Genomic DNA, 20195 nt, shown 5'->3' with positions numbered 1-20195 from the left:
GGCCAAACTGCGCCATTGGGCCTTTGGCTCATGGAAAGAACACCCTTCAGAAGTGCCCTCAGTGTGGACACAAATTTCCCCACACTGACCTTCATGAGGTTTTCAACCTGTGCTTGTCTCCAGAGCACGAGAGTCAAGACTGTGACGCCTGCGCTTCATTCAGGTCCAAGAAAACAATCAGGGACCGTCGAGCTCGAAGAGCCATGGAGCAGTCATTGTCGTTGACACCAGACCTCATCATCGATGAGGCGCCGATCGAGGTAGACGCCGAAGAACAGCAAGAAATAGTCGCTTCTGAAGCTGAGGATTCCGCTTCCGGAGCCGAGGATCGATCCGAAGATGACGATCTTCTTCCAGCTGGTCAACAGGTCGTGAGTAAGAGCGTCGACCTTGTTCACCCCACCATACCGGGACAGGCTTCTGTTCCACCTCCACCTTCGGGTCCAGGTGCACACCGACCAAAACCTTCCGACGCCCCGCCTTCAGGCTCGGCAGCAACGAGTACTAAAAAGCCTCCAGTCGACTCCGGCTCGAGTCAGTCTGTCGGTCCCGAAAAGCAGAAGGTTCTTAAGCCAAAGTCAACACCCGCACCGAAACATCCATCGGTACCGAAAATAGGCGAGCCGAAACCAAGTTCGGCGCCCAAAGAGGTTCCCAAAGTTACTGACCGGAAAACGACCCCGGTTCCGAAAAAAGTGGACCCGAAGACAGTTCCGATACCGAAACATACTTCGGCTCCAAGGGCAGGTGAATCTAAACACCCGGTAACAAAGGCTTCGGGTCCAAAAAGCACAGATCCAAAGAAAAAACAAGCATTTGCAATGCAATAGGTCTCGCATTAGGAAAGTTTGAGGTATTGGTATTGTAAATGACAATTATTTTATTTATGAGTTGATTTTGAAAATAGCGAAATTAATAGCTTTGTCATTTACAATGCCAATAGTTTTTTCTTTCTTAAATGTGACAACTATAGCATTTATAATGCAATATGTTTTGTATTTACGTGAGTTTGATGTATTGATATTACAAATAACAATGACAGTGATCCGGCATAGATGGAGACCATGATTAAAAAGTGTGAGCTATTGCCATTGCTAATAATAATGCAACACCAATATCTCAAACTTTTTATAATGCGAGACCTATTGCATTGCAAATGCTTGTTCATCCTTGCTTCTCCCTTTGGCAATGTTTTCTCATCTTTTGCTTCTCTGCTGTTCAAGGTCAAATGCTGATGATGAAGAATAAGTGCTGCTCCCCAAACTGAGCGCAGGTGTCCATCACCAGCAGCCATCTCCATAAATTATACCTATGCTTTTGAAAGGATGCTAGTACCCCTATTGTCTATGATTGATGTAGGAGAGATGTTTGCACTGCTGTCCGTGTGTGCTTTACATTTGAAGGAAGGTTCACATAGGTGACAGGAGCTCCCTCATTTTCCATGTCAGGACATCTAGGCACATACCTGCAATTAGAGTACTGAAAGTATAAACTCCAGAATGCATTCTGCCATCGGTTAAAAAGAAATTTTGAATTTCTGAATGTGTCACTCATTGTTTGAAGTTTCTTGGCAGCTGCATAGAGCTTTCCTGCTGTATGTGCTGCATGTGTACATGTGAAGTATTATGTACTTGCACAGAATGCAAAAAAAAGTATTTGCAATTGTATGTAGTACAGAATAAGGCAGGTAAACTACTGCAATCTAATGACTAGCAAAATATAAAAAATGTATTCTAAATTAGGGTAAAAAAATAAAAGGTGCACAACAAATAGTTGAGAGGGTTCAAAATATGAGGCCCTAAGGACCTCACCATCAAAAAGGCACTGGTGTACTGTGCCCATCAGTGAAACTTCAGCAGTTATAAGTTTCCCCATACTGAACCTGTTCTGTGCGTGATTGGTTGCATGCTCTGTGCAACGAGGAGAAGCTGCCAATGCCTCACATGGTTATTTATTGGTATCTACATAGAACATTCTATACCTTTTGCAAGACAGTGTGCCGTATTGTTATTTCTGCCTGAATGAAGCTTGAGAAGAAGGCGGTACTGAACATTCTGGCTCCGATTTACAAAGGTAATCTACAATTTGAGTAAGTTTACAGTTTTGAGTATGATTACTATTCTTCAGTATTCACAAACTTCAAGTGTAAGTTAGTACATCTAATAACAAGCTTACTCTGCGCAGCAGATACTAGTGCCAAACGTAAAGCAATAGAGAGCACAAAAAATGTTATGTCATCTGCAGTTCTACATTGCAGAAGATATGTTCTTTGTGGTGGTCAGTAAAAAAAAAAAAAAACAGAAAGCTAGAGATGACAAAGCAAATAGGCGTGGCTAGCATGAAATCTACACTAATATCTTTTAAAAGCAGCAGCGAGAAAACGGTTTGCTTTTTTTAAATAATACATCTATGAAAAAACATTTACTTTGCGAGAACGCATGAACTTTATATGGTGAAAGGAAATGCTGATTTAAATGTCTCTCACAACCGTGCTATCAAAGCCAATGTTGTTTTATTAGAAATAACTTACAACTCTCTGTACGTGTAAAATAAATGATCGGTCACCCTGGTTCTAAGCTACTTCTCTCAAAACATGCTGCGTTTTTCCAGTCTTTCATGTATAGGGCAGTACTATTGCTTCTGGTCTTCCTTCGTCAACACTGTCAGCAAGCATTACATGAGAAGCATATCTCTGCACAAAACATGCCACGTTTTCCAGCATTTCATACAGAAGACAGAAGACTGCTGCTGGAGTTCCTTCGTCAACATGGTCAGAAGCATTAAAGCCCTTTACATGAGAAGCACATCTACATGAAAGAATACCTTTCTGCATCCGTGGCTTGGGGGACGTCAATCTGAGGTCCTGGTCAACTTCCTGTGTTTCTGGGCAAAGCATGACATGGGGGACATACCCAAATGTTGCTAAAGAGGAAGCCAAAATACTAAAAACATCACTTAGACGTCAAATATGACTGAAGGGGCTGCAAGGTCATTAACCGGAGCTCTGCAAAAAATATTACATCGGCATGCCAACGTGAAAACCACCAAACGAATTTGGCAGTCGAGGAAAGCAAAGGATAAAAAACGTATGTAAAACGTATGTAATATCGGTGTGGTGCGAAGTCCCCGATCTGCTTGGCGGCGTTGGCACTTTGGGGGGGCAGGGAGCAGGTGATGTGGGGTGGATGCTGTGTGGCCTGGACACTGCACAAAAGGCAAATGCGTTGGTCATTAATAGTGAGCGCGGCTCTGCAGACCGTGTGGTGTCTGTACGCAGGCAAAAAAGTCGGTAAAAGCATAATGCAGGGAGCCCTTCCCGTGCAGGTATGGAATGTGGGGTGACAGACAGGTCAGCTTTCTGTGCCGCGGCCTGTACTGGCAGTGTGTGGTAACAGACCTGGGCCGGCAAATTCCATCCGGCCATCTCATGCAGGTAGGGTAGGGAGTGTGGGTCGCTGTGCTACCTCCCACTGTCCCGTGCAGGCACTGTGTGGTGGCAGAGCTGTGCCGGCTGCCACAGCCCCCATCTCTCCGTGATTCCGGACCGGCAGGATAGTGTGTGGTGGGGTAACTGGACCGATCTCACCATGTGCCGGCCGTGCAGGGCTCCTGACCTCTATCCAGCTCCCAAACGAGAACCATATGATGTCTTTAAAGGGGACTCCTTATCTCCTAACCCGCTCTGCAGAATACAGCCCACCACCACCAAACTAAATATATCACCTGCAGCTAAAACGGGGGATGCATGTTGCAAACTTGGAGCGAGTTGGTCGTTTTGGGTTTCAGAGTCAGGGATCCGATGAAAAAAAAAAGTGGAGTGACAAATAAATAAATACGTGAGTGCGGTGTCCCTAAAGAGGACGCAGCGCTCATTAAAGTAAAGAAAAATGTGAGTGCGGTGTCCCTAAAGCGGTTGCCGCGCTCATTAAAGTAAAGTAAAAAAGTTTACACAAAGCAGCATACTTTTAAAGACATGACGGAGTTCCTTTAAATTCAACAAACATTAAAAGTATACCTTATTTAATAAATCGTGTGAATGATGCTCCCAAAATTACCGGTTCAAAAATATCAAGCCTGCTACTCTGCCGCTTACTTCTAGCTGAGCTTGTCTGCGTCCCCGGGATGTGCTTCCACTGCGTCCGCCATGCCTGCCACTGAGACAAGGAGCAAAATGTAATACATCCGGGTACCGGAGGCGGGGAAGCGGATGAAGCGTTTCCGGGTCAGCAGAGGCGGCTGCTACAGGCAAGGGGTGCGCTGGGGACGTGGCGTCCGCTTCCACTCGGTTTCGGCGCATGGCTGTTGGGTGCAGTTTTAATTATGCAACCAAGGCCAGGCGATGCGGCGGAGATACGGGGAGTCACGACAAAAGAGCCAGGTGAGTGAGGGTGGCTGCGTGCATGTGTGTGTGTGCGCGCGTGTGAGCCCCGTGAGTGGTGGGGGAGGGGGGTGCGTGCATGCGTGTATGTGCCTGCCTGTGTGTATGCCTTGGGGGGGGGGGGGGGGTGCGCGTGGGAATGTGTGTGCGCATGCGTGAGTTTGCCTGTCTGTGTACGCGCGCGATGGCCAGAAGCTGACTTGCGGTGAATGTTGAGAACAGGGGATGTGCACTGCGCCGGCTGGGCGTGCGCGCCCACGAGGTGAAATCGCCGAATGGGAACCTCGTGCACATCCCCTGTCTTCACATTCATCGGAACACGCCAACAAAAGATGTCTCGCAGACAGCAGGCTTACGCCTGCTTTTTACGTCTGCGAGACCTAACAAGAAAAGTCTTCGGAACTGAAACCAAAAACCATTCCAAAGACAATAGAAACTGCAAAGTCTAAACTTTTCGGCCCCAAACAAGATAAATCGGCGCCGAAAAAGGATTTGCCAATAGAAGCACTTTTCCAACCTGATGCAAGGCAAAAGACTCTTAAAATTCATCCAAAGACTGGACATGTATACACAGTGCCTGAAAAGAGGAAAATGGACTATCCTAAACCACCACCGGTTCCTCTGAAAAAGCATGTTCAAACTTCCCCTATATGAATTCCTTCACCAGAAGTAGAAATGCCAGTAGAGATCTCTCCTGTACATTCACCAGCTAGTACACATAGCCTTATACCACAAGATGAGGATTATGGGGATACCTACTCACAAGCCTTCCTAGTCCCAGCTTTCAGGCCCATTCATCGACAGTAGGAGGCAGGGTTCGCCATCACCTACTCCACTGGCATACCATCACTTCGAACAGGTGGGTGCTGCAAATCGTCCAAAGAGGCTACTCCCTCTCCTTCGAGGCGACCCCTCCAGCCATGCCACTGCAGTACCACCGCATGTCGGGGGATAACTTGCAACTCCTGCAGGAGGAAGTTACGGCCCTCTTGGCCAAGGGGGCCATCGAGCGCGTTCCTGGGCCAGAAGTAGGACGTAATTGCTACTCCCACTACTTTCTGGTTCCCAAGAAGGGCAAAGGGGGCCTGCGCCCTATCTTGGACCTCCGGATCGTCAACGGCTTCCTCCGGAAGGAGAAGTTCAAGATGCTTCCCTGGACCCTGGAGACTGGATGGTTGCGTTGGACTCGCAGGACGCATATTTCCACATCTCTGTCCTGCCGGCCCACCGGCGCTACCTGCGGTTCACGGTAGGCCACGAGCACTTTCAGTTTACCGTGCTCCCCTTCGGCCTCTCCAGCGCCCCTCGGGTGTTCACGAAAGTGATGGTGATGGTCGCAGCTCATCTGCGCAGATTAGGTGTTCCAGTCTTCCCCTATCTCGACGACTGGTTGTTGAAGGCGGGCTCGCCCCAGACAGTTGTCTCCCACCTCCAGACTGTGGTCGATCTCCTGCACTCGCTGGGGTTCTCATCAACGTGCCAAAGTCACATTTGAGTCCCGCTCAAAAGCTCCTCTTCATCGGAGCGGTTCTTGGCTCGGCGCAGTTTCGGGTTTATCCTCCCAAGCAGCGGGTTCGGGATATTCCGGCTCCGATTCTGATCTTTCGGCCTTTATCCCGAGTTTCAGTCAGGCTGACGCTGCGGCTCCTGGGGCTGATGGCCTCCTGCATCCTGCTGGTACATCACGCCAGGTGGCGGATGCGGGCTCTGCAGTGGGTTCCAGTGGGCACAGCATCAGGGCAACCTGCCCAACCACGTCCTGAATTCAGAGGGCACTGCGAATCAGCTGCAGTGGTGGATCACGGACAGTGATTGGGTCAGTGGCAGATCCCTCTCCCTTCCCCAACCGGAGCACACAGTGGTGACGGATGCATCCCTCCTGGAATTGGGGGGCCACATGGGAGAGGCGGAGATCAGAGGCCTCTGGTCTCCAGTGGAGTCCCGGCTCCATATTAACCTTCTGGCGCTGCGGGTGATCCGGCTTGCACTGAAGGCATTCCTTCCCTCTGTCCGGGGAAGTGTAGTGCAGGTGTTCACGGACAACACCACTGCCATGCGGTACTGCAACAAACAGGGTGGGGTGAGGTTGTGGACCCTTTGTCAGGAGGCTCTGCGCCTCTGGACATGGCTGGAACACCAGGGCGTCACCCTGGTGGTTCAACACCTGGCAGGTTCCCTGAACGGCAGGGCGGACAAACTCAGCCGCTGGTGCATGATGGATCACGAGTGGCGTCTGAACTCGGACGTGGCACAAGGTATCTTTCAGCAGTGGGGAGAGCCTTGGTTAGATCTATTCGCCACCGAAGAGATCGCGCAATGTAATCAGTTCTGCGCTATGGAATGTTCAAGGCGGCACTCGCTCGTCGCAAGTAGAGTTGCGGTCTGTTGTACGCCTTTCCGCCTATACCACTTCTGCCCAGAGTGCTGAAGAAAGTTATTCTTGTGGCTCCGGACGGGGCATGAAGATACTGGTATCCCGAGCTACTCAGTATGTCAGTCGATCCCCCGATTCGTCTGCCTCTTCAGGAGGACCTTCTGTCGCAGCAACAGGGCACGGTCCTCCACCCGAACCTGCCCAGTCTCCACCTACATGCGTGGAGATTAAGCGGCGACAGTTGAGGCCATTTGACTTGCCTCCTGAAGTCTGTGATGTCATTCTGTCAACCAGGCGTCCCTCACAAAAACGGTATACGCCTGTAGATGGAACAAATTCGTGGCATTGTGCCCAGCAAAGGCTGTGGATCCACTTTCTGCCTCTCTTTCAGAGTTTCTCCTCTTTTTTCTCTCTCTTGCCCAGCAGGGCTCTGCTCTGGGCACTATCAAGGGCTATCTCTCGGCCATTTCAGCCTTCTTGAGGCATCCTGATCAGGCTTCTCTTTCCAAGTCCCCTGTTGTAAATAGATTCCCTGAAAGGCATCACACACATGTTTCCTCCTGTTCCTTTTGTGATGCCTCAGTGGGACTTGAACCTGGTTCTTACTTAGCTGATATGCGCTCCCTTCGAGCCACTTCATAATTGCCCTCTTCGTCTTCTGACTCTCAAAACTGCCTTCCTGGTTGCCTTCACCTCTGCCAGAAGAGTGAGTGAGCTCCAGGCTCTTTCATCTAAGCGTCCTTTCCTCTCAGTCCATCCGGACAAGGTTGTTCTGAGGACTCGTCCTTCTTTTCTGCCCAAGGTTGTTACTGCCTTTCACATCGGCCAGCCCATTACCATGCCCACCTTCTTTCCGCCTCCGCATCCCTCGAAAGAGGAAGAGAGGCTCCACTGTCTGGACCCAAAACATGCGCTCTCCTTTTACCTCAACCACACACAACAGTTCCGGGTGGACGACCAACTCTTTGTTGGCTACGTGGGCGCTTAGAAGGGACGTGCGGTGCACAAACGGACCATCTCTCAGTGGGTCATTTTGTGCATCAAGGTCTGTTATTCCTTGGCTAAAAAGGAGCCTCCTGTGGGGCTGCGCGCCCATTCCACTCGGGCCACGGTGGCTTCTACTGCCCTGCGTCGGGAGGCCCCTTGCAGGACATTTATCAGGCAGCTACGTGGGCCTCGCTGCACACGTTTGGCAAGCACCACTGCCTGGACAGTCAAGTCCGGAGAAATTGCTTTTTTGGCCGTTCTGTTCTCCAGGACTTCCTGGTGTGATCTTGGTTCACAGGCCCACCACCGGGGTTGGTATTGCTGGGGTATCTATTCCAAGGTAAGGAATCTAACTAACGTATTTCTTTCAGATTATCAAGTTATTATCAACAATATATCTGTATGAAACATTAGCTAGTTAGATTCCTTACCGCCCCACCCATCCTTCCGGTTCTGTGAACCAATACCTAGGGTTAAGGTATCTCCCTTTGAGGGCCCTAGTTTCATGGCACCAGTGTCGGTTTCTTGCATGGCTCTGCGTTCCTGGCGCGGAAAGCTATGTACAGAACTGACGTCAGGGAGCGAGGGCAGCGTCTAGGTACTCTGACGACGTCATCCTGGCGATCACGAGGCCGACGATCCACCTTTGCACCCGACGCCCATTGCACGAGTCTAAGTGACCCACTGGCCTTGCGTAGGTTCCCCACTGCTTCTGAGCCCGAGTCCATTATAGGCTGACCCCTGCCAGACTACTCCTCTACTCCTCAATGCCTGCAGCCTCAACTGCCCAATAACATTTTTCTGATGCCTAAGGACACCCCTACACCCGAAACCCTTGGCCTTGGGGACCTCAACCTTCAGTGTCTCTATGCCCCCTAACATCTCTTCTTACCTGGGCAGCTATAGGTTTCCACCCGGCCTCCTGTCCTGAGCCTGCAGCCTTTGTTCAAAACGGAACTCCTCCATTGAAAAGTATTGGCTGCCCGATGCTGTGTTGGCACTCTACACCTGTCCAGCCCTGTGCTGCAGAGGGTGTAAGTTTGGTACTGCCTTGTGGCCCCCCTGTACTTTTATTACATCGAGTTCATGATGGGCACTACAAATGTGCTCCACGTAGTTTCAAGGGATGACACTTATCAAAAATGTAATAGACTAAAAATGTAAAATCAGGGCTGCTCGTGGCTTCACTCTCTATTTGGAAGAAATCAAGACCTACATCTTTCAAAAGGTGTCTTTAATGGAGTCTCTTTAATGGAGGAGTAATATACCTAGGTGAATCGTAAACTGCATTGTCTTTTTCTATAAATAATTTACTTATGGAAACTGTACACCTCTATCAAGGACCGCTGGGTTTGAATACTGCTGCTTTATGTGTACGTAAAGGTCTGTGTAGCCATTAACCTTCACAGGGATAATGACAGTTTTGATCAAGGAGTTCAGAAACGTCTAATACTAACATTTGTTACCCTTCTTCCTTCCAGACCAATAGTGTTGTTGGGGTATATTCGAACCATAGTAACATAAATACACCTTATGGTGGCAAGACATTTACCTGTGGCGATTATTCCGAAAATTCTACTCAGAATGTATTCCTTCTCCATCATCTCTTAATAACATAACAGGTTTTCAGGAACCTCCTTTTACAAAGTCCTTGAGTGTGATAACTGAAGTAGTGTATGATATGTTTAAGAAACTGGGTCATCATGGCTGTAAGGCATAATGGAAAGCTTATGGTAATTGATAGTACTGAATTGCTTCTTCCTGCACTTGCTGAAAACTTTGTGACTAAAGCGAACCTAAAATAGACCGAGTAAGTCTGTGACACCAGTTTGTGTGTATCTAGCACAAGTATTAAGTTGCTGCTTCTTGTTCTTTTACAGCTGCAAGATCGCACTCAATTTAGTCACCGTGATTTAGCCACTCTCAAGAAATACTGGGACAACGGAATGACAAGTCTGGGCTCTGTGTGTAGAGAGAAAATAGAAGTTGTTGCCGCAGAGTTAAACGTGGACTGTGAAATCGTGCGGGTAAGGTTTACAACAGTGATCTGCTTTTGAATATTTCAAGTATTTACCTTGTATAGGATTGCTCTGCAAATGATTTGTGGTACACAGTTTTTAGGTCTCCCTGAGCCAGCGCGCATGCGCTGTCAGCGAGACAAATAGTACCTGCTTCAAAAAGCGCTACCTTGCTGGCCACCAGCTTGCTAGAACGCGCACAAGCGCTCGCGACGTGCACAGCACTTTTTTCGGGCGCACGCGTGCGCGCAACTCACTTGTTAATTATTTTTTTATTTTATTCAGTGTCCACGCGGCCAATGCTTGTTTTTTTAAGCATTGGCCTCGTGCGCACACAACTCCCGCTTCTCCCCCTCCCTCACCTCGCGCGCGGCCAATGCTTGTCTCTCTTCGGTTGTCCTTCTGTGCTAAGTTGCGGTCGAAGAACCAATGGCGACAGTTTATAATTGATATTTCCATGTAATGAGGAACAGCGGGGCTCACAGGCTGGAGTGGCGCAGTCCTCCCCTGTACCGCTGTAGACATTCACTCATAAACTTCACCAGTGCCAGGGGCACTGTGGGCATTCGAGCTGGCACCTTCTCGGGTGTCTGGATGTGGCTGCATTGGGCTGTTAATGGGTCGCGAGAGAGTGTGCGCGTGCTGTCAGCTTCGAGACAACCGATGACGTCAAATAGCTTTGGTGCCTTTTGAGTTCTGAGGGTGCGCACACCCCTGGGCACCAATGGTATGTGGCCCATGGACATGTGACATCATCATTGCGTAACACCATTGGCATGCGGCTCGAGATGCTGTTGTAGTTAGCAGTGTAGCTGCTATTAATTCAGTAGGTGCAGAGGCATGGGGGCAGGAATGTGGGGGAGGGGGCTCGTGATAACTGTCAACCAATCAAGGCTCTATTTTACTAACAAGCCAGGAATGGCCTGTATTCCTCACTTGCACTTAGGTAGGTGGCTCCCTTGATGCGTCACTGGTTGTAATGTATGCCTGTAGCATTCTGTCAGCAACGTTAGTGTGCACAGCTGACTGCTATATTGTGGCACCGTACGTGGAATGGTAATGGCGGGGTGCCGCTCACAGCGTGTAGCTGACCGGGAGGACGACGGGGGATTCCTGCGCTTTGATAGCGCTTCTGATTTTGTGTGGGGTTCTGAGAGGGGAAAGGACAAAGTCTGCAGCACACGCCGAGGGACTGCGAGGTCCAGCAGTCTCTCTGATCCACAGCTGCTGCCTCTTCCCTCGGCGTTCCCGCCCCCCCGCCTGGACATTATTTCAACCTATCGCGGCCCCCGCTCCGCGGGTGCCACTCACAGCGTGTAGCTGACCGGGAGGACGACGAGGGATTCCTGCGCTTTGATAGCGCTTCTGATTTTGTGTGGGGTTCTGAGAGGGGAAAGGACAAAGTCTGCAGCACACGCTGAGGGACTGCGAGGTCCAGCAGTCTCTCTGATCCACAGCTGCTGCCTCTTCCCTCGGCGTTCCCGCCCCCCCGCCTGGACATTATTTCAACCTATTGCAGGCCCCCGCTCCGCGGGTGCCGCTCACAGCGTGTAGCTGACCGGGAGGACAACGAGGGATTCCTGCGCTTTGATAGCGCTTCTGATTTTGTGTGGGGTTCTGAGAGGGGAAAGGACAAAGTCTGCAGCACACGCCGAGGGACTGCGAGGTCCAGCAGTCTCTCTGATCCACAGCTGCTGCCTCTTCCCTCGGCGTTCCCGCCCCCCGCCTGGACATTATTTCAACCTATCGCGGCCCCCGCTCCGCGGGTGCCGCTCACAGCGTGTAGCTGACCGGGAGGACGACGAGGGATTCCTGCGCTTTGATAGCGCTTCTGATTTTGTGTGGGGTTCTGAGAGGGGAAAGGACAAAGTCTGCAGCACACGCTGAGGGACTGCGAGGTCCAGCAGTCTCTCTGATCCACAGCTGCTGCCTCTTCCCTCGGCGTTCCCGCCCCCCCCGCCTGGACATTATTTCAACCTATCGCGGCCCCCGCTCCGCGGGTGCCGCTCATAGCGTGTAGCTGACCGGGAGGACGACGAGGGATTCCTGCGCTTTGATAGCGCTTCTGATTTTGTGTGGGGTTCTGAGAGGGGAAAGGACAAAGTCTGCAGCACACGCCGAGGGACTGCGAGGTCCAGCAGTCTCTCTGATCCACAGCTGCTGCCTCTTCCCTCGGCGTTCCCGCCCCCCCCCCCCCGCCTGTAGTGTATAAATCTCGCGCATAATCCCGGGACGCGGGACGCGCGCGGGACATAGCCCGGGGCGAAGCCCGGGCAAAGGGCGGGCCCTCTGTGGCCCTCCGTGGACCGAAGGGGACAGGACAGGCCTCCCCCTTGTTACTTCTGCTAAAGGAGGTAGAGTGCACACACATTAAATTGACTATATTTTTAATACTACTATCTCTACTCTGATCATGTCCTGTAAGGGGGAATCAAGCCCAGTTGCGCAGGGGCGCCCAGGTCAAGCGGTGCAAAAGCACCAAACGATTAGCACATGCTTACTGCCTACTGTTCATGTGATAGACATAAATTGTCCTTGCTACTCTCCTTCTAGTACGCTATCTCCTCCACTATTCTCCCCAAGAGTGCATATCCTGTCCCTGTGGGATGAACTAAACAGTCTATGCAAAACCAAGTATGTCAGTGTGGAATCACCCTCTCTCGCCAAAGGCCCCTGTACTACCAGTATTAAAGGCAGTACACAGGAATCCCCCTTTTTATTGAACAAAGTACCAGTCAAAAGAAAGCAGGATGAGGACAATACCGAAGGGAATCAATCAAAATTCCATAAACCATCTGTAAGCCCTGCACTGTCTGTTAATAACCTCCCTATTACCATGGAGACTGATGCCAAACTGGATGAATCAATATCTTATTCCCAGATTCCTCTACTGACTCAGATTGAACAACTTGTTAAAAACATCATTTCCCCACTAGCAGAAAAAAATCAACGCTATAGCGGAAAGGCTTTCGGGTCTAGAGAATAAAATCACGGCTATCCTGAAACCCATCAATAATTCAGTAATATTGAACCGACCTCAGCCATCTACTACTTTCCCAACAGCTAAGCTAACTCCCAACCACAAAAGCGCTCAAGCCACTATACAATCCCCCAAAATCCCAGATTCAACCACTTCCAAAGCTCCCTTCAAATCTGCTCTATCAAGGCCTTTAGAGGTTAAATCAGTACGTAAACTACCACACATACACCTCCCGCCAGAAGCCACGCCATATGTGTCCGTCCTCTCAGGAGTACCACCACTTGCGATGGGAAAAGCTGAAAGTCAGCAGGACCTATTGAACAAAGTCATATTCTGGATGGGAAGAAATAGACCCCTACCACCGGACAAAGATGGCGGAATCTTGAGTGTGAGAAGGGTGGGCTGGTTGGGCTCACTTCCAAAAAACATTTCTGGGGACTTGGTACTGGTTAGATTCAGGACCCAGAACATCGCTCCATACTTAAGATCTTGTCCGCCCCAAAAAGGGGATGGCCCAATTCATATTTGGGATCTACTTGACTTTTATCCCTGTATGCCTAATATCCCCCGGTTAGGACCAACAATAGCCTACCACCATTCGCTGGGTGGGGGAGTCCAGGTACCCAGTGGTATGAGTTTCTCTGTTTCCAAAAGATCTGATCCATTGTACAACTGTTGCAACTCTTGAGTCTACTTACCTTAAGGGACAACTCTGTATACCTTTACCCCTGATAGGGACAAACCCCTTGAATAACATGTCATACCACTGAACTTTGAGGTTGGGGATATGTCTTTTGTATTTGAAGTTACGTTGTTCTTGAATGTACATATCTATTTTTAATGACTGTCTTTTTTGTACGCTTTTATGATTTTAAAAAACAAAATCCAATAAAGCATTTCAAGTTTCAAAGTATTATTTCAAATAGTGCTGCTTGCATAGTTTCCTCTTCGTAGCACTCTCACAACGGGCGTTTCATTAGTCATTTCTGGGCTTTTTCAGTATACGTAATAAAAGGAGAAGTGAGACTACGTGGAACCTACACGTGTATTCTTGATTCCCTCCTTAGGGAATCAAGAAGATATAAAATCCTTACACCGACAGCGCAATATCTTTTCCAGTTTTTGAGCAAGGTCTTTTGGAGAGTGGCAGAAGCAGTTGGCAAATACTAAAAACGCTCAGAGGAGAGTGCCATGAAATATTGGCCTTTGGCTAAGGAGGAATTCTTGAAGGGTGAGCTAGCGACTGGTGTCCACATTACGATCCTGGACAGAAGTTATGGTGAACCAGGTGTGGCACTTTTTGGGATATTTCGTTTTGGATTGGCTGTCCTATATTAATAGGGACATGTACAAAAACACTATGGTCGCGCACCCTCACGTCAGTTTAGAAGTACATTAGGGAAGCCGCCCATCTCCCTCACACCGGAAGCTCCTAGTAAGGAGGCATGTATTTATGTTTTCCCAAACATGCTTGCATCTCATCTTGTGAGAACATGTTTTGCATGTCTGCCCCAGGTTAATTCAGCTGCTGTCTGTGTCTGTAATATTAGTGGCTAGGCCTACTCCTTAGGAGGCCCCCGGCATAGGGCCTTCTGTAGAAGGCAGCCACATTATGTGACGTTTGGGGGGCCTCTCATCACATTGTGCATTCACCTAGCCTCATCATTTTGCATTACGCTACTTTGAAACCCTTCCCCTTGACTCCAGCAACAGGGACTTTACATTGTATTTTTATTTAGAAGGCTGAGGAACTTTTTGTTATTTTTTATAAATCTGTTTATTAGTTTTTTAACAACAAACCAGCATCCGCATTTCTATCACAGCCATTTACATTTCATCAGCAGAGTAACCTTGTCTCTTCAGTATCATTACCAGCAAAGACATAATTTACCACATTTGGAGCAATGTTGATCACATCTTGCTTGTCACATGCACGTTCAGGATACCTGGAGTCCACATGCTCAACATTTAGCTGTATGATAAGGGAATCACGCTACCCCGGAAGTTCCACAGAGATGTTTGGCATCCACACGCCTCAAATCCCAGCACATCTCCTGCATTTTTAAGCATACAATACCACCTTTCCCTCCCCCCAACCCGCTAAGTGTTCACCAACTCATACGGCCATGTCTCAGCACAGCTATTGGATATTTAGTGTCGTGTTATCCGCTCCCGCCTCCTGTGGATGTGCCAGCAAGTAGCACGTCAAGAGGGCCCAGATATCCTTAGGTCTGGACGCACATGGTAGTAATTCAGCGTATGCTGCCAATCGTTCCTGGCACGTCCCCAGATCAGCAATCCAATCTTTGAATTTGGGCGCCCTCCCTCTGCCCCAGCGGCCGGCCACTCGCCTCTTAGCAATAAATAAGGCAAGGGCAATAAATTTGCGGTGTGCCGCCTGCACCGGCTGCACATAACTTAGCAGGGCCATCAGTGGTGTGGGGTCTAGGTGCGTGTTTACCTTTAGTGTCAGTGGCTCGAATACCTGTGCCCAATATTCACCCACTCCTGGGCACTCAGAGAGGTGACATTATTCACCAAATAACAACAATCGTTGGCATAGCCAATAGGTCTCGCCTTTGGGACCTTATAAGTGTTAAGCCATGCAACAGTTATGTTCTTGCATCAAGGATATTGTGCTGCATAACTAAATACTTATAAGGTCCCAAAAGCGAAACCTATTGGCTATGCCAATTCTTGTTTGCTATGTTGAAGTTTGTTTTAATAACCCTTTTTTATATTGTGGTTTAATATAGGTATCTGCCGTCCTTCTTTTAAGTTTATTTGTATAATTTGATGGGATTTATTTTTTACTTATGTAGGACATTTTCTAGGTCAAAGTAGTAAGATGCCTTATTTTTTAGGTTACATTTTAATTTGAATTCTATCTCCCTTTTATCGTTAGTTTTTCTTGCATATGCAATTAACATTACATTTCTTGAGACTCTTTTCAAGCATTCTCCTTAGGAATATGTCTAATGAAGTTTACTTCTGTATCAAAACAACGTGGGAATTTGAATTATGTGGCCTCTAAAGGTGAAGGACCCACTATATAATGAAACCTAAAAAATGGCATATAAAATTTATCAAAAGGCATTTTTGTTCTGTGATTGATTTCGCTGTAAATTTTATATGTCACTGATTTTAAGGGATCATTCTTAGTGCAAATGACAGGGAGCATTTTTTAAACTTGCCGTCTTTTGGAGTACATTGATTGATCTTGCCTTACAATGTTAGATGTAACTTTGTATATGCACTACCTGTTAAAGGACACTTATTGTGTACCTTCGGATTATGTTATTGTTTGTATATTAGGTAACTGGATTATTATAAACAGTCTGTCATTTACACTTCATCTTGGTGCTGATTTATTCCTCCGAAATCAGCGTTGTTGGCCTCTGAATGGAAGAAAGCTCTGTAATGTGTGTGTTTGGGGGGATGTGGCCAAGTAAGTGGGTTGACTCCGTCATTTGCTTAGGCGGCATTTTGTTTTTTAAGGGCGATTCGGGTAAAGGTGTTGGAACTTTTTTGGTACATGTGTAAGTGTGGTCAGTGGTTAATGTTCTTACATGTTGTAGATTTTTCTGTGTTTAATTACTGTAGGGGTTTGGATCATGCATCCCTCAATAACACCTCTGATAAAGGGCTTTATATTTATAGATTGCTATATGGCGTGTAAATTTATTTGAGTGTGAAAATGGGATATCAGGAGTTGGGAATGTCTTCTGCCCCATTGTCTCTGACTTACCCATCCAGTGTTCAAGCAGCAGCAGTTGCTTTATTGGGGCATGGGGACGTTACCCCCTGTTTCTTTTGTTTCTCCGGGGCCACATATTAATAAATGTCTACAGGTGACCAGTGTCTAGATTGGCTCTGGAGACACAGGGTGAGACTGCAGGGCCAAGCTGGTCACAATTTTAATGCACACCTGGAGGTAGCTCAAATTCATGAGTTTTCTAATCTGTGACGGATGCAGAATGACTTGTGGAAGTTGTGAGGGCAGAGGCGGTCTCAGTAACGGTGACGGATGGTGAGTGAGTCAATCGTCAAGGTGTGAGTCAGGAGCCCAGTTTGTGTGCTCGACTCATCTTCAAATCTGTATATATTTAAAAGCGCCCTGCTATTGCTTACCTGACTCCCACTGCATCCAGACAGGGGTTTTAGAGGAGGTGCTTAATGCACCTACCTCACATCTAATAATAATGATGCACGTTCAGGCTTAAACTCCCTCCTCCAAACTTGAGTTTCTCTAATTCACCCCATGTTTAAAACCATTTAGAAACAGCAATAGTCACAGGTATTGGTGAATTGGATAAACGCTGTCAGCTGGGACCATTACGCTAACACACTTGTTAGGCCACAGGGTGAATCCAACGCTCCAGGAGGATTGGGTATGGATACGGGCCCAGGAGGATTGCGCGGTGATTGAGTATGGATACGGGCCCAGGAGGATTGCGCTGGGATTGGGTATGGATACGGGCCAGTGCAGGAGCTGCACACGTACATACAGCCTGTGCGTTAAAACAGCTTAGTCTAACAACAGTGTTTAGAAACACAACTATGGCCGTGTGATGTCAGTTCGAAGCGATTTTAATTTCCATTCTCACAATGCACATGCTACAATATTTACATAAGCGACTTCACCATACTTTCAAAATCCAGCTCAGTTAATAGGCAAACCTGAAACAGGCGGTTTTATCTCAAGGGTTCTTCTTCTACATGGCCAAATCTAATCAACAGTCGTAGTGTGGGTGAGCAGTAAGGCTTTATCAAAGGGTAGTGTTAAACATTTATTGTACACACTCAGACAAGAAATGATGTCAAACACTCAAAGACTGAACTCAGCCCAATTTGTTTGTATAAAAATATTATTTAGTTGTATTCTATTTCTAGAACCATGCCAGGCCTGGTACAGGTAATTGTAATAGTACTTTGCTAGAATAATGCAGTTGAATACAGTTTGAATGCAGTTGAATGCAATCGGATTGGTTACAGGTAAGTCACGCATTCATAATCAGTTGAAATTACTTATTTGTTACTTCCACACTGGGACATTTCCTGGATAAAGGTAAGTAATGCAATTTGTTATCAAAACACACTTGAATGATTTTTCAAAGAATTCCCAACTCTACACTTAGAACTTTTTTACAGAAAAGCAGTCAATACAATCCTATGGGAGGATATGGAGTTATCAGTTTATCGGTAAGTACTTGATTTTGGAGATAAGTTTCTGGGGTTAGAACAAGGGTTCCCCCAGAGTCAAGGATACACTCCCAAAGCACCCTCCGCGGCACCAGGGCGGCCAGGTGCAATGTGCTGAGGCCCAATGTTATCCAATGGGGATATGGGGCCTCTGGTTGGTAGCCAACAAGTGAGCAAAGCTTCTGGATTTGAGCTCAGCACAAAAAGGGGTTCAAGTAAGCACCCAAGGTGCACCCACAGCAGCACTAGGGCGGCCGGGTGCATTGTGCTGGGGAAGGTAGGACATGTCCTCCGGGTGCTGGGGGGCTGCTTCCTGTTGGACACACTGGGATTCTGCTTGAACAGGTCGAGGTTGAGACATGCCGGTAGGGCTGGGGCCAAGTCAGTTGGTGTACTCCTTTTATTCCTTCAGCACGGCTCCTCTGTCCTTCTTCTTCTGTTTTTTCCTTGTTTCTGAGGGGGTAAGGTTCAGGGTTGCCCCTAAATACAACACTAAGGGGTGTGTCAGGTAGATAAAGGTTGGTACCAATGGGTCCCTTCCTTGGGGTGGATTATGGTGGGGCTCTATTATGTCACCCTCCAGTGGGAGGGGGGAATAAGCCTCACTTTGGTTGGCGGGGACTGAGAGTTGTGCTTCGCCTCGCCTCCCCCACCTGAGGAATGTGGTTACTAGCACTCCTCGTGGTTTTTACTTAAATGAAAGTTAACTTTTTCTGTTATTCTGTCTTGCACGTGCTACTAGATTTCAAAGGGCTGCCTGTCTCTAGGGTGTCTTGACATGAGAATATAGGTGCGTGATGTGCTGTCAGTACCGTATCTAGTGCACAGTTTGGGTATATATATCACACTTCTATACTTCTATACTTGTCTTAAGTATCTTTAAATCAGTGAAATTTTATAACCAAAATTTCTACAATCAAAATCTATTCACATTCTTTGTACATTCTTCTTTTTCATTTTAATTTTACTGCAGTTCTTGCATTTCAAACAAATGACATCTTTATGGCGGCATTTGAGGAAAAATACAATCTCACCCAAAAAACATGGAATCAACAACTAGTAATGTATCGCCGATTTATAGACAATATATTTTTAATATGGTCAGGAACTGCAGACGATTTAGAAAACAACATCAGAAAATTGAACACTCAAAACACCAGAATAAAATTTACCCACACAATGAGTCAAAAGGAAATATCTTTCTTAGATGTGAAAATAAAGAAGACAAACACTGAAATACACACAGAAACACACGTTAAACCAACAGACAGAAACAACACATTACTATATCAAAGCTTTCATTCCCCGCAACTGATCAACAACCTTACCTTCTCCCAAATGCTACGTTTCAAAAGGATATCATCTACAGAAGAAGCTTGTCAAAAAGATTTAACTCGAATTAGAGAAGATTCCTTAACAGAGGGTATCCACCAAAATGTATAGACAAAGCTGAAGCGCGAGCAGGAGCTATAACTCGCAAATAATTGTTAACTACCAAACCCAAACCAACGGTCACCAATCGAAGTGTATTTGTATCCAAATATTCAACCAGGTCCACCAACATCAAAGAGATAATCATAAAAAGATGGGAACTTCTTCAAAAGGACACAGATTTTAACAACATCTACAAAGAAAGACCATTATTTGCATTTACGAGAAGCCCCAATCTAAAGGAGCAGCTCCCAGCATCCAAAATCACAGATAACGCTGAACATATAGGCATGAGAAAGTGTAATAATTGCAAGCACTGTAATTACGTGATGCAACACAATTGGATAACCCATCCAAGAACGGGAGAAAAAACAACATTAAGATTTACAGCCGATTGCAACTCAAGCCACGTAATTTACAGCATCAAATGTCCCTGCGGACTTCTATACATTGGAAAAACAGAAAGAAAAGTAAAAATCACAATAGGAGAACATAAAAGTATGATAAGAAAGAAAAATACCAACTCTAATCTGATAGTACATTGGATTAACCACCAACATAACATATCCCAAGTACGGTATATGGTTATAGAAAAAATAACAATCAAAGAGGGAAGGGGCACAAGCCAGCACTTATCACAGCGTGAAGTAATAGCCATTAAAATATATCAAACTATGGAACCATACAGACTAAACGATAAATTAGATTTAAGCTGTTTTATTTAAATTGAAAATTATCCCTCCTGATATTCTTTAGCACATGATCTATCAAGTTTTCACCCCCGCAGCACTCATTCACAAACTTAGCAAAGAACTACCATTGTAA

General features: G+C 47.1%; 1 protein-coding gene across 3 annotated transcripts in view; it reads left to right on the top strand.

Annotated features, from left to right (window-relative positions):
- Positions 1-20195, top strand: part of HDX (highly divergent homeobox) — a 249858-nt gene that overhangs the window by 93159 nt on the left and 136504 nt on the right. For all 3 annotated transcript variants that reach the window (XM_086918767.1, XM_086918768.1, XM_086918769.1), the window contains one exon: positions 9620-9766. In XM_086918767.1, the coding sequence (XP_086774893.1) occupies positions 9620-9766 (147 nt within the window). The remainder of the gene's footprint in view (positions 1-9619; positions 9767-20195) is intronic.

This window comes from Lissotriton vulgaris, chromosome 4_1, assembly GCF_964263255.1.
Source record: "Lissotriton vulgaris chromosome 4_1, aLisVul1.2, whole genome shotgun sequence".
NCBI classification, from domain to species: domain Eukaryota; kingdom Metazoa; phylum Chordata; class Amphibia; order Caudata; family Salamandridae; genus Lissotriton; species Lissotriton vulgaris.
The sequence above is the reverse complement of the archived record's forward strand: the minus strand, read 5'-3'. Positions and strand labels throughout refer to the sequence as shown.